The sequence below is a fragment of the Pseudoliparis swirei genome, chromosome 3 (genome assembly GCF_029220125.1).
Source record: "Pseudoliparis swirei isolate HS2019 ecotype Mariana Trench chromosome 3, NWPU_hadal_v1, whole genome shotgun sequence".
NCBI lineage: Eukaryota > Metazoa > Chordata > Actinopteri > Perciformes > Liparidae > Pseudoliparis > Pseudoliparis swirei.
The window spans coordinates 18920630-18932197 of record NC_079390.1 but is presented as its reverse complement, the minus strand read 5'-3'; the positions used below and the strand labels follow the sequence as shown (position 1 = coordinate 18932197).

General features: G+C 43.5%; 1 protein-coding gene across 2 annotated transcripts; it reads left to right on the top strand.

Moving 5' to 3' along the window:
* Positions 1-3839: 3839 nt before the first annotated feature.
* Positions 3840-11568, top strand: LOC130191385 (uncharacterized). 2 transcript variants are annotated; one of them, XM_056411038.1, is made up of 6 exons: positions 3840-3894; positions 9523-9639; positions 9731-9924; positions 10614-10761; positions 10957-11161; positions 11324-11568. In XM_056411038.1, the coding sequence occupies exons 1-6, from the start codon at positions 3868-3870 to the stop codon at positions 11500-11502; spliced, it is 870 nt and encodes a 289-aa protein (XP_056267013.1). In that variant the 5' UTR covers positions 3840-3867; the 3' UTR covers positions 11503-11568. The 2 variants fall into 2 exon arrangements, with proteins under 2 accessions (XP_056267013.1, XP_056267012.1); XM_056411037.1 differs by having other exon boundaries at positions 9523-9651.

The window sequence follows — 11568 nt, the reverse complement described above, 5'->3', positions numbered from 1 at the left end:
CCTTTGACTAAAACTCATTGGTTGAGAGCTGATGACCTCACTGTGTGACATCAACGATGTGGCTTTGATCCCATCAAACTGCTCACTCCAAAGAGAGCTGACGTCGTTAGTGACATCACACTACTCACTCTCAGAGTGTGTAAGTAGGACCCACATCATCAGGTTCAGAGTGCAGGACGAGAGACGCCCAACGCAGGGAGAGAAGATCGCATCAACGTCAAGGCCGGCATTATTGTGGCTTGTCACGCAACGGTCAAACTAGCATTGACTGCAACGTTCTTTTTCCCTTTCGTTTCAGTGTTGAGAGCAGGACGAATGACTCTCCTTGCAGAGACTGGACGCTGTCTGCATTTTGTCCCTTTCGTTTCAGGATCTGATAGAGCATGCATGAACGAGAGACGCCCAACGCAGGGACAGAAGATCACTCAACACTAATAAGTATCAAGCAAAATGTATTTTTGTCAAATATATCAAGTTACTACATGTTATAATATATCTTTGTTAGAAAAATTATGTTTTTAGTTACAGGAAAAGTCATTAAATTATCAAATTGAACGTGCACATTATTCAATAGAAAATATGTTAAACTTCTGGAAAATATTTTCTGTTGAATAATGTGCACGTTCAATTTGATAATTGAGAGCTGATGACCTCACTGTGTGACATCACAGATGTGGCTTTGATCCCATCAAACTCCTCACTCCAAAGAGAGCTGATGTTGTGGAAAGGAAGGGCGTATTTACAGTGGTCTATGATGCAAACTCCTCCGTGGATCGCCACCTTAACGTGGTGGAGGAGTTTGAGAGGCTCAGTGATCCCGGGAGCTATGTTGTCCGGGGCATTAGACCCTGGTAGGGTCTCCCAAGGCAAACAGGTCTCGGGTGAGAGTCCAGACTAAGAGCGGTTCAACAACCCTGGGCACGCCGATCGCCGGCGGCATAGACTAGCTCTAGGGACGTGGAACGTCACCTCGCTAGCGGGGAAGGAGCCAGAGCTGGTGCGGGAGGTGGAGCAGTACCAACTAGATCTAGTTGGGCTCACCTCCACGCACAGCGCTGGCTCTGGAACCAAGCTCCTGGAGAAGGGTTGGACTTTCTTCTTTTCTGGAGTTGCCCAGGGTGAGAGGCGCCGGGCGGGAGTGGGGATACTCACAAGCCCCCGGCTGAGCGCTGCTGTGTTGGAGTTTGCCCCGGAGAACGAGAGGGTCGCCTCCCTGCACATACGGGTCGCGGGGAGTAAGGCTCTGACTGCGGTTTGTGCTTATGCACCAAACTGCAGTTCAGAGTATCCGGCCTTCTTGGAGTCGGTGGGAGGGGTCCTGGAGAGGGCACCGCCTGCAGACTCCATAGTTCTCCTGGGAGACTTCAACGCTCACGTGGGCAATGACAGAGAAACCTGGCGGGGAGTGATTGGGAGGAACGGCTTGCCCGATCTGAACCCGAGCGGTGTTCTGTTATTGGACTTCTGTGCTAGCCACGGCTTGTCTATAACGAGCACCAAGTTCGAACTAGGGCTGTGAAACGATTAAAATTTTTAATCGGGTTAATCACAGGTTTTTGTGGATTAATCATGATTTATCACATATTACCGATATTCTCGGTATATTTTGTGAGAACATAGAGATTTATGACAAAAGACGGATATATACATTTATACATTCTTCTATACAATGGTGCTGCAACTCAGCAGTTATTTAGCAGTTTTCTTCCATATGGAACATGAATACATCTTCATCCTAAACAGAATGTTTAACCCTCCTGTTACCTTTCGGGTCAATTTGACCCCATTCAATGTTTAATGTCGGTGTTCTTTGGGGTCAAGTTGACCCCAGGCTGTTTTTCACTGTGTCAAACATATAAGAAATATCAACTTTTTTATTTATTTAAAGGGCTATTTAGGTAGTCAACAAACAAACATAAAGTACCTCACACTTAAACTTGGGAAGCAATATTAATTCTAATAATTTTCTGGAGGTTTTAATTGCTGGGGTCAAATTGAACCCGAAGGTAAAATATGTTAGTAAATGTAAAGGTAACAGGAGGGTTAAACAGAACATTTTCCTCTTGTTTGTCAACCATTAACTCCACCATGATACAATCTAAAGGCCTCTAGTCTTCCTCTAGCAGCTGCTGAGGCAAACTGACTGTGTGGGTTTTCTTCATGAACTGGGCCGTGATGAAAGGGACGGCGGGGACACCGCTGCAAAGCTGAAACCTCACCGGCCCGGACACGGACAGGTGGACAGATTGACAAGTGACTTTTTTTTTGCTCGGTCCCGATGCGCGCACGGAGCTCTGCGGCGCGCGAGACGGAGATCGATAAGTGTTAACGCAACGCGAAGAGACAGAAATGACATGCTGCTGTGGAGATACGATCAACAACAGACGTTTAGTTTAATAAAAGAACAAAGACGTGCTATAGAGAACATGTCAGGGGGTGGGCCAATCTTTTTAATGTCATGCGATCTACCGACACTACGCCGCGATCGACTGGCAGGTCGCGATCGACGTGTTGAGACCCTGATCTACAGGAAGTAAAAGTTGAAACAAGGTTTCCGTAGGTGAACCTGCGGAAGGATCATTACCGATGAACAGACCGTCTGCATGAGAGCGGACAGAGTTCAGATTGAAGTGGTGTATTGGAAGCTCATTTTGCAAGTGACTTTTTTTCGTACCGACGACCAACAACAGACGGATTGGAAGCTCATTCTGCGCATGCGTTAAATGCGTTTTAAAAAAACAACTAGTTAAACCTGTAATTGAATTAACTGAGTTAACGCGTTATTTTTCACAGCACTAGTTCGAACATAAGGTGGCTCATAAGTGTACTTGGTACCAGAACACCTTAGGCCGGAGATCAATGATCGACTTTATAATCGTATCATCGATCTGCGGCTGTATGTCTTGGACACTCGGGTGAAGAGAGGAGCAGAGCTGTCAACTGATCACCACCTGGTGGCGAGTTGGATCAGATGGCAGGGGAGTCGGCCAGAAAGACCTGGCAAGCTCAAACGTGTAGTGCGGGTGAACTGGGAACGTCTGGTCGAGGACCCTGTCCGGGAGGTCTTCAACTCCCACCGCCGGATGAACTTCTCACACATCCCGAGGGAGGTTGGGGACATGCAATCCGAGTGGACCATGTTCAAATCCTCTATTGTGGAAGCGGCCGACAGGTGAGTGAGGCCATGGTGCTTTGCCGGAAACTTGTGGATTGCTCCCTCCAGGTGGGAACAGAGTGCCTGCCCCAAGCGAAGGAGTTCAAGTATCTCGGGGTCTTGTTCACGAGTGAGGCTAAGATGGAGCGGGAGATCGACAGGCGGATCGGTGCAGCTGCAGCAGTAAAACAGGCGCTGCACCGGTCCGTCTTGGTGAAGAGAGAGCTGAGCCGAAAGGCGAAGCTCTCAATTTACTGGTCGGTCTACGTTCAAATCCTCACCTATGGTCACAAACTGTGGGTAGTGACCGAAAGAACGAGGTCGCGAATACAAGTGGCCGAAATGAGTTTCCTCCGTAGGGTGGCCGGGCTCAGCCTTAGAGATAGGGTAAGGAGCTCGGACATCAGGAGGGAGCTTGGAGTCGAGCCGCTACTCCGCATCGAAAGGAGTCAGGTGAGGTGGGTCGGGCATCTGATTCGGATGCCTTCTGGACGACTCCCGTTAGAGGTTTTCCAGGCACGTCCAACTGGGAGGAGACCCCGGGGAAGACCCAGGACACGCTGGACGGATTACATCTCCCGGCTGGCCTGGGAACGCCTCGGGATCCCCCAGAATGAGCTGGAAAATGTTGTGGGCGAGAGGGAAGTCTGGGTCAACCTGCTGGGTCTGCTGCCCCATGACCCGACCCGGAATAAGCGGATGAGAATGGATGGATGGATATGATGCAAACACATAGCAGGGTAACGTTAGAAGAATATTAATTAATCAATATAAATAATAAATCAATAAACCTGGATATGTTAGCGACAGTGGTGACTACAGGAAGTTAAATATTCATGGACACAGCAAGAATCAACTTGTCACTTAATCGTTGCATTAACTTGTCATCTTAGAAATGTGAGAGTAGCTGTGCTCTCCATGTTTCAGTCTGATTCAATAACTCATGTAGTCAACTCTTCAAAACAGTGTTCACACACGACACAGCTCCATCCTTCTGGAGACCAAAGTACTACATTATGATGATGTGATGTGGTAAGACACTGACAGCAGAGTCACAACAGAACAGGTCACATGATGATGATGACAGTAGTAATGAAGGTTACAGGTGAAGCACAGGTGGTGTTGTGACTGGGTGCTAACTGAAGGCTGCTTAATAAGAATAAATCAACTGTCTCTATATTTTTCAATTGGCAATATGTATTGCCTGGTAATCATCATATCCTCACTCATCCATGTAGGAATGTTTAGTTCCAAAATGACAAATAAAACAAGTAAATACATGATGTATACAACTATGCTGGAAGTTAACCATGAACATTCAATATCAGAGGAAATAAACGGCATTAAATACATATGTATCAACTAGAATGGGCACTCGGTAGAGCGCATACCTTCGCATATCACAAGATTGGGCATTGAATTATGAACATTTTGGCATTAGTTGCATGCCAATTGGACAAAAATGTATCGTGCTATGGTAAAAAAAGAGTTTGACCTTTCCATGACCTTGACCTTGACCTTTGACCCGATTGATCCCAAAATCTAATCAAATGGTCCCTGGATAATAACCAATCATCCCACCAAATTTCATGCGATTCAAGAACATTTTGACCTGTTCATGACCCTGACCTTGACCCGATCGATCCCAAAATCTAATCAACTGGTCCCGGATAATAAACAATCATCCCACCAAATTTCATGTATTCGGTTCAATACTTTTGAGTTCTGCGAAAGATTTTGACCTGTTCGTGACCTTTGACCTTGACCTTGACCCGATCGATCCCAAAATCTAATCAACTGGTCCCGGATAATAAACAATCATCCCACCAAATTTCATGCGATTCTGGTTCTATATTTTTGAGTTCTGCGAAGATTTGACCTGTTCATGACCTTTGACCTTGACCTTTGACCCGATCGATCCCAAAATCTAATCAACTGGTCCCCGGATAATAAACAATCATCCCACCAAATTTCATGCGATTCGGTTCAATACTTTTTGAGTTTTGCGAATAACACGCATACAAATAAATAAATAAATAAATGAATAAATAAATACACGGGGATCAAAACATAACCTTCCGGCATTTTCAATGCGAAGGTAATAACCTAGTATTACATACAGGTCTACTGCCATCTAGTGGTATAAAGGTGAACCCTTTACTCTGCGTATCCTCACACAGGCTCTGCAGTGTTGGCCCAAGAAGCAGCAGAATGAGGTGGAAATATAAATGTGATAACAGCAACAACTCTGCACAGACAAATTACTTTGATTAATCTATATTAGGAACTGTGTTGCATTAAACAATGCAACGATTAAGTGACAAGTTGATTCTTGCTGTGTACATGAATATTAAACTTCCTGTAGTCACCACTGTCGCTAAAATATCCAGGTTTAATTATTTATTATTTATATTGACTAATAAATATTCTTCTGCTATGTCTTTGCATCGTTAAAATATCCCCGTTTAATTATTTATTCTTTATATTGATTAATTAATATTCTTCTAATGTTAATACGAATATGTATCACTGGCTTTTATTTTGACTTTCATTTTAAGCACTTCCGATCTGTCGTTTTTGGTTTCAGATGGCAGAAACGAAATACGGAGGTGGTATTCCGTTTTTCCGTTTTTGGTTTTCAAACGGAAAACGAAAAAACCACGTGATTTCCGTATTCCGTATTTGGAATGAAACGAAAAAACTAACAAAACGTACACGGACCCATCGGTCCGTGTACGTTTTGTTAGTTTGTTTAACTTAAAATATGGATTTTTATTTCAAGATATTCATGTAATTTGCATGCAAAATAGGTCTACCCGAACCAGCGGACAAAAAATTCAACCCGCGGCAACACTTCAAAAGTAGCCCAATTCCGCGGGTAAACCGCGGACCTGGCAACACTGCCTGGTTGGTTAATAAGCAATACTTATAAAGTAGGGGGAAAGTGAGAAGATGTGTGAGTGTGTGTCGGGGTGTGTGTGTGTGTGTGTTTTGAAACATATGGTTGGAGGGAGCAAGAAAGACTGTCCCACATTTACAAAGAAACAAATGGTCAATTTGACCCGCAACATAACAGGAGGGTTAAATGTAGTTGACACTACAAAGGGTTGCATTTTGGGTAACTGAGTTTATTCTGTGTTTATCTCCCGCAGTAGACGTGTTTAGGTTTGCCACTGCTATATATACCCTTTTGCACTGAAGCACGCAAGATGGACTCCAGCCTGTTACCTTACTTAGATATTGTACAACAAATGATGCATAGTGGCTGTAGTGATGTGGACATAAAAAAACACTTGATATTTGAATGTGGCTTGCGTAGAGGAGCGTCCGTGGCCAATATTCGGAAGTTTTGTAAAGACCACAGGTTAAAAAGACAGCGATCGAGTGACGGACCAACAACTTGAAGCTGCAGTCTCCAATGCAATAACACAGGTAGGGTGCAGTTAATTTATTTGCGCGAAAAAATGCATACAACGAAACTATAAGTGTGTGTAAGGTTAGTATGTTATACTTTAACCCTCCTGTTATGTTCGTTTCTTACATACAGTCACATGCTCCCGGGTCAGTTTGACCCAAAAGTGGTCAGAAACAAAAAAATCCTAATAACTATAGTTTGTACCTCATCACCAACACCATTACGAACAATCCAATCAGTTTTAAGTGGAATTGAGTTATTCACCCCTCCATAGATTTTATGAAAAATACATGTTCAAACAATTTTTTAGGTACATTGAAAAAATCTAAATCTAAATTAAATTGCATGAGTTTACTATAACATGTATATTCTCCTACATTTTATTAGCATTTAGTAAAAAAATGTCATGGGGTGATGTAGATAAATAGAGATGAGACACCTGTGTTCAGGGTCATAATGACCCACCCACTAAAAATCAAGCCAAATGAGTCATAAAGGATTTGTACTGAAAGTAAACTTTAGTTATGTTCATTTATAGTGTTGATATGCATAAATTATGCTGATGGGTGCTGATGGAAATGTCACTCTTGCCTGTCTTCAAAACTTGAGAGCCCTGAACAGGGTGTGTGTCACTCTCAGTCACCCAGTCTATTAGAAGTACTAGAGCACCATATTTATTAGGAGAGACATGAAAGAAAGCCTTACCTTAGTGTCCCATGTCCAATAAAGGTGTATTTAGGGGGGAAATGAGAAACATTTGTAAAGTGTGGTTCTCGTGGGGTGATGGTCACACAGGCAGGAAAAAGATCAGGGGTACTCAATACGATCGCGATCGATCGTCGACGCGACCTGCCGGTCGATCGCGGCGTAGTGTGGTAGATCGCATGATATTAAAAAAAATTGGCCCGCCCCCCTGTCACTTTCTCTTTAGCGCCACATTACAGCAGAAGCACGTCATTTCTCTCTACGTGTCGCGTTAACAGTCCTCTGCCCGCCGTCTCGTGCGCCGCAGAGCTCCGACACCAGTTTGCGCGCATCGGGACGGAGCAAAAAAAAAGCACTAGCACTAGCCCTGTCGGTCGATCGCCTTGACTTGTGATATGATGATATGATATGATATGATATGATATGATATGGGTTTTATTGTCATTGCATAGAGTACAGGTACAGAAGCAACGAAATTGAAAAGAAAGGGGATGGAAGATTACAGCATAACATGAGGGAAGAGAGAAAAAAACAACCCCCCGACTATGCCCCTAGGGGTACAGTGTGGGAGCAGGAAAAAAACACCTTAGCACATAAGCACATACATCTTAAACATAAATTGCAACGAGTAGGAAGGGGAGGGAGGTAAGTCAAAGACTGGGTGATCTAAGCCCAGCCATTGGGGCAGGAGGTGACCAGCACCGACAAGCAGCCAGCCCGGTCCTTCAGCCATTACAGCTGATCACAGGCCCGTCCTGTCACACTGGGGGACAAGCAGACGAAGGCGTGGGATGGGGAGGGGTAGTGAATACATTTCAGTGTATGTTAAGTTAGAGCGTGGCCTGTTATGTCGTCCTCCCCCAGGCCACAACAGACAACGTTCTCAGTCCGCAAGATGGTCGTTGCCATGGAGATAGCCTTGAAGGGTCCTGGGGAGAAAACAACCACAGGTGTCTGTGGATAGGGGGAAGGAATGAGAGAGATTCTCGTTTCAGTGATCTTCGGGAGTTGTTGTTCCAGTAACGGCCTTGGGCAAGGGCCCGTCTGGTAAGGGGGAGCCGAAAGCAGATAAGATTGGGATTGTTTGGTCTTCCAGTAGCTGCATTTCAATTTTGCAACCACTATTCCTCCATCTTCCTCCCGCTTGCCAATAGGATTTCAAATCGATCCACTTTCATTTGCAGAGCCGTCAGCTTCTCCACGATGTTATCATTCTGGCGTTTAATGCCACAGTCTGAGTGCCAACAACTCTACCCAACGCTATTTAATCATGTCGGCAGCCTTAGGGGGCTTTTACAGCTGTCACCGCTTCTTTAATTTTCCGATAAGCCAGGGCAGCGCCAAATCCAAACAGCAGAAATCCTGTAATCATAGTTCCGAATAGGTAGATGTCTTCACGCCCTCCACGGAGAGTGGTGCTAGGCACAAGACCCGCCACTTCGCCCACGCTCGCCCCATCGTGTATCCAGCAACATTCGTCCCAGCAGGACAGGCAGGTTCCCCGAACCCGAGCTTCGCCGAGAAGATGGTGTCAATTGCGCTTAAGGACCAGTTGATTACGCCCATGGTTTTTAGTTCGAAGAGCGATGCGTAGAGAGTCTCTCCAGTATAGAGACAGACAAGACATGACGAGAGAAGCCAAGCAGGGAAGGGAAGGTCATGGGAAGGGGGGAGAGAAAAATGCACCTTTCTCGGAGAGAGCCAGAGAGAATAATAATAAGTAGCTTGCATGCTGAAAAAGTGTGAGCACCCCTGATATAGATGGTTCATACAAACAGATGGTAAGAAAGACTGTCCCACATTTACAAAGAGGGGGGGACTCCATAATAGCTATTGTATTTAGTAGTTATATAGTTATTGTAACACGGTCCAAAAACTGTGCAGCTCCACGCAGCTCCAGCCGCAAATACCTGCCGTAAAGTGTGATCCATGTGACGTCATTCTGTAACTTGCTTGTATTTATTACAATAACAAATGATAACGACATCTTTTAACATTAAAGTTAGACACAGATCTGATTAAAGGTCAACATCTGAATCCAACTAAATAATGTAGCCTACTGCTAATTAAATTTGTCTCTTACAACTATGAAAATGTATCGAGTAAAATATGTTTAAACTGCAACTAGTTTTCATAATCATCTATAATTCAAAACACTTAACAATTAATTGTAATTTAATTGGAGTTGAAGTTGACATTTCATGGCTTAACATTACAATGCAACATGTATTCCTTTCTTTATCTTCAGGGTGGTCCTACCTATGGCAGGAAAATGATGACTGGGAGTCTTGCAGCTGCAGCTGTCTTCGCATCAGAGGGTCGTGTTGGAGCTGTTTTGCGCAACATTCACCCACCTTACCATAAGGCACGATGCCAGGTTTTTTTTTTCTTTCTCAAATTAGAATATGTTGTGCTATTCAATAAGGTCATGATGTTCTTTTTTGTCTGTGTTTAAGGGAGCAAGGAACCTCAACCCTCTTCCTTACCATGCAGCCTATGTGGGTCACAAAATCCACATGGACCAAAATGAGAAGATTGTCATGTTTGGCGTGACTCATGTGCTGGCAATAGATGGCTTCTCCAGCAAAATTGTTGGACAAGCTACTATGCCTGTAAAGAACAACCTCACCATCTACAATGACGTTTACAGGTAATTGAAAGACTGTTGTCCTTGTACCTAAACATTACAAATCATCCATTTTATGAGGTGTTTGAACAGGGTGTCAGTGGCTTAAAAAAAAAAAATGCATTTAATATTAACACATTCTTGAATAATTGAATATTTGTCAGCTCTTGAAAAGCTTGATTGATTAGGATTATATGCTTTTGAATCGCATGCTGAAAAGAAAATGCCAAAATTGAGCATTTCTTTCATACATTAATGCTTCATATTGAATTGAAATCCAGTTTCGAAAATGTGCGTCTCTTCCTAATCAAGTACATTTTTCAGAGCTGACAAAATGGTATTCAAGAAATTGTAAGATATTTAATTTTAAATGCATTTTTTTGTTTTTAAGGACCCACAGACACCCTGTTCAAACACCTCATAAAATGTGGATGATTTGTAATGTTTAGGGTACATGTGAAAACCTGCATAATATATATATTTTTAGTTTGGATTTGAATCAACGTATTAAATTGCATTCATATTGGTCTAAAAAATGACTTAAATTAAACTTATTGAAAACTACAGAAACCCTTTTTAAGCAGCAAGTTAAAACTCATCTCACCTCATCAGTACCTGATAACACAAAACCTACTACACATTTTGTAAATGTATCTGACACCATTAGCCTTACCCTCCATACTGCTGTCTGCCAATGTTATGTTTTCTTGCAGGAGTGCAGTAATGGAATATGGGATGTGGGACCAGGTCAGAGTGGATCATGGAAAGGAGTTCTACCTCACTCTTTTCATGCAGGAGAAGTTGGCCAGCCACCGCCACAACACTGAAAGGCCACCATATCTCCAAACACCATCGACAAAGGTGATCAACATACAATGGTTTTGCTGATTATAAAGTCAATCAACATGTAATTAGATAATTATTTCACACTTTCATTACTTATTCAGAATGGTTCACTGAAGATATTGAAATGTGTGAAAGTAAGTTAGTCTGGGGGGGCGGGGAAAAATATTTGTTTATCAAGAATCTGAAAATGTCTCTATTTTGCAATGACAGAATCACAGAATCGAGAGAATCTGGCCAGAAATCAACAACCGGGTTAACTACCCATTGAAAGCTGCATTGGTCCAACTGGTGGATCAGGAGGAGCTGGACATGGAGGACCAGATGACTCGGTTCTGTGTGTCATCTTTGACATGCCAGTTGGCCCAGATCGGTGTTAACCGACCTGTGCAAGCATGGAATGCACACAGGATTCCTGGTATGTCTTCGGGTTGGTCTTTCAAGCCTTTTTTAATCTGAATAATTATTTTCAAAATGTTTTACGATTGAATGTTTCTTAAACATGTTTAATCAAATACTAGAAGGAGCATGTTGCAATACATGGCATGGTTGTGACAGCCACATTGAATTATTATTACAGGGAGGGGGATCCCAAATTACTTGGCCAGAGATGGATGCCCAAAGAAGCTGTCGACAGACCTTTTGCCAAATGCATCTGTGGCTGCAGACTGGTACGACCAGGAAGTGGGCTCACTGACAGAGTGTCAGACTTTGGCACCAACCCATTTCCAAGTTCACAGGACCAGGAAGCTGCAGTGAGGGAATTTGCTCTGCAGTGCCCTGATACAAGTGTACTGCTGGACAATGCAGTGAATAATCTGCCAC

Coding starts and splice junctions, on each gene's coding strand:
- LOC130191385 (XM_056411037.1), top strand. CDS start 3,868: ATGGATATGATGCAAACACATAGCAGG. Junction 3,895..9,522: donor TGATGCAAACACATAGCAGG/GTAACGTTAGAA, acceptor CTTTATCTTCAG/GGTGGTCCTACCTATGGCAG. Junction 9,652..9,730: donor ACCATAAGGCACGATGCCAG/GTTTTTTTTTTC, acceptor TCTGTGTTTAAG/GGAGCAAGGAACCTCAACCC.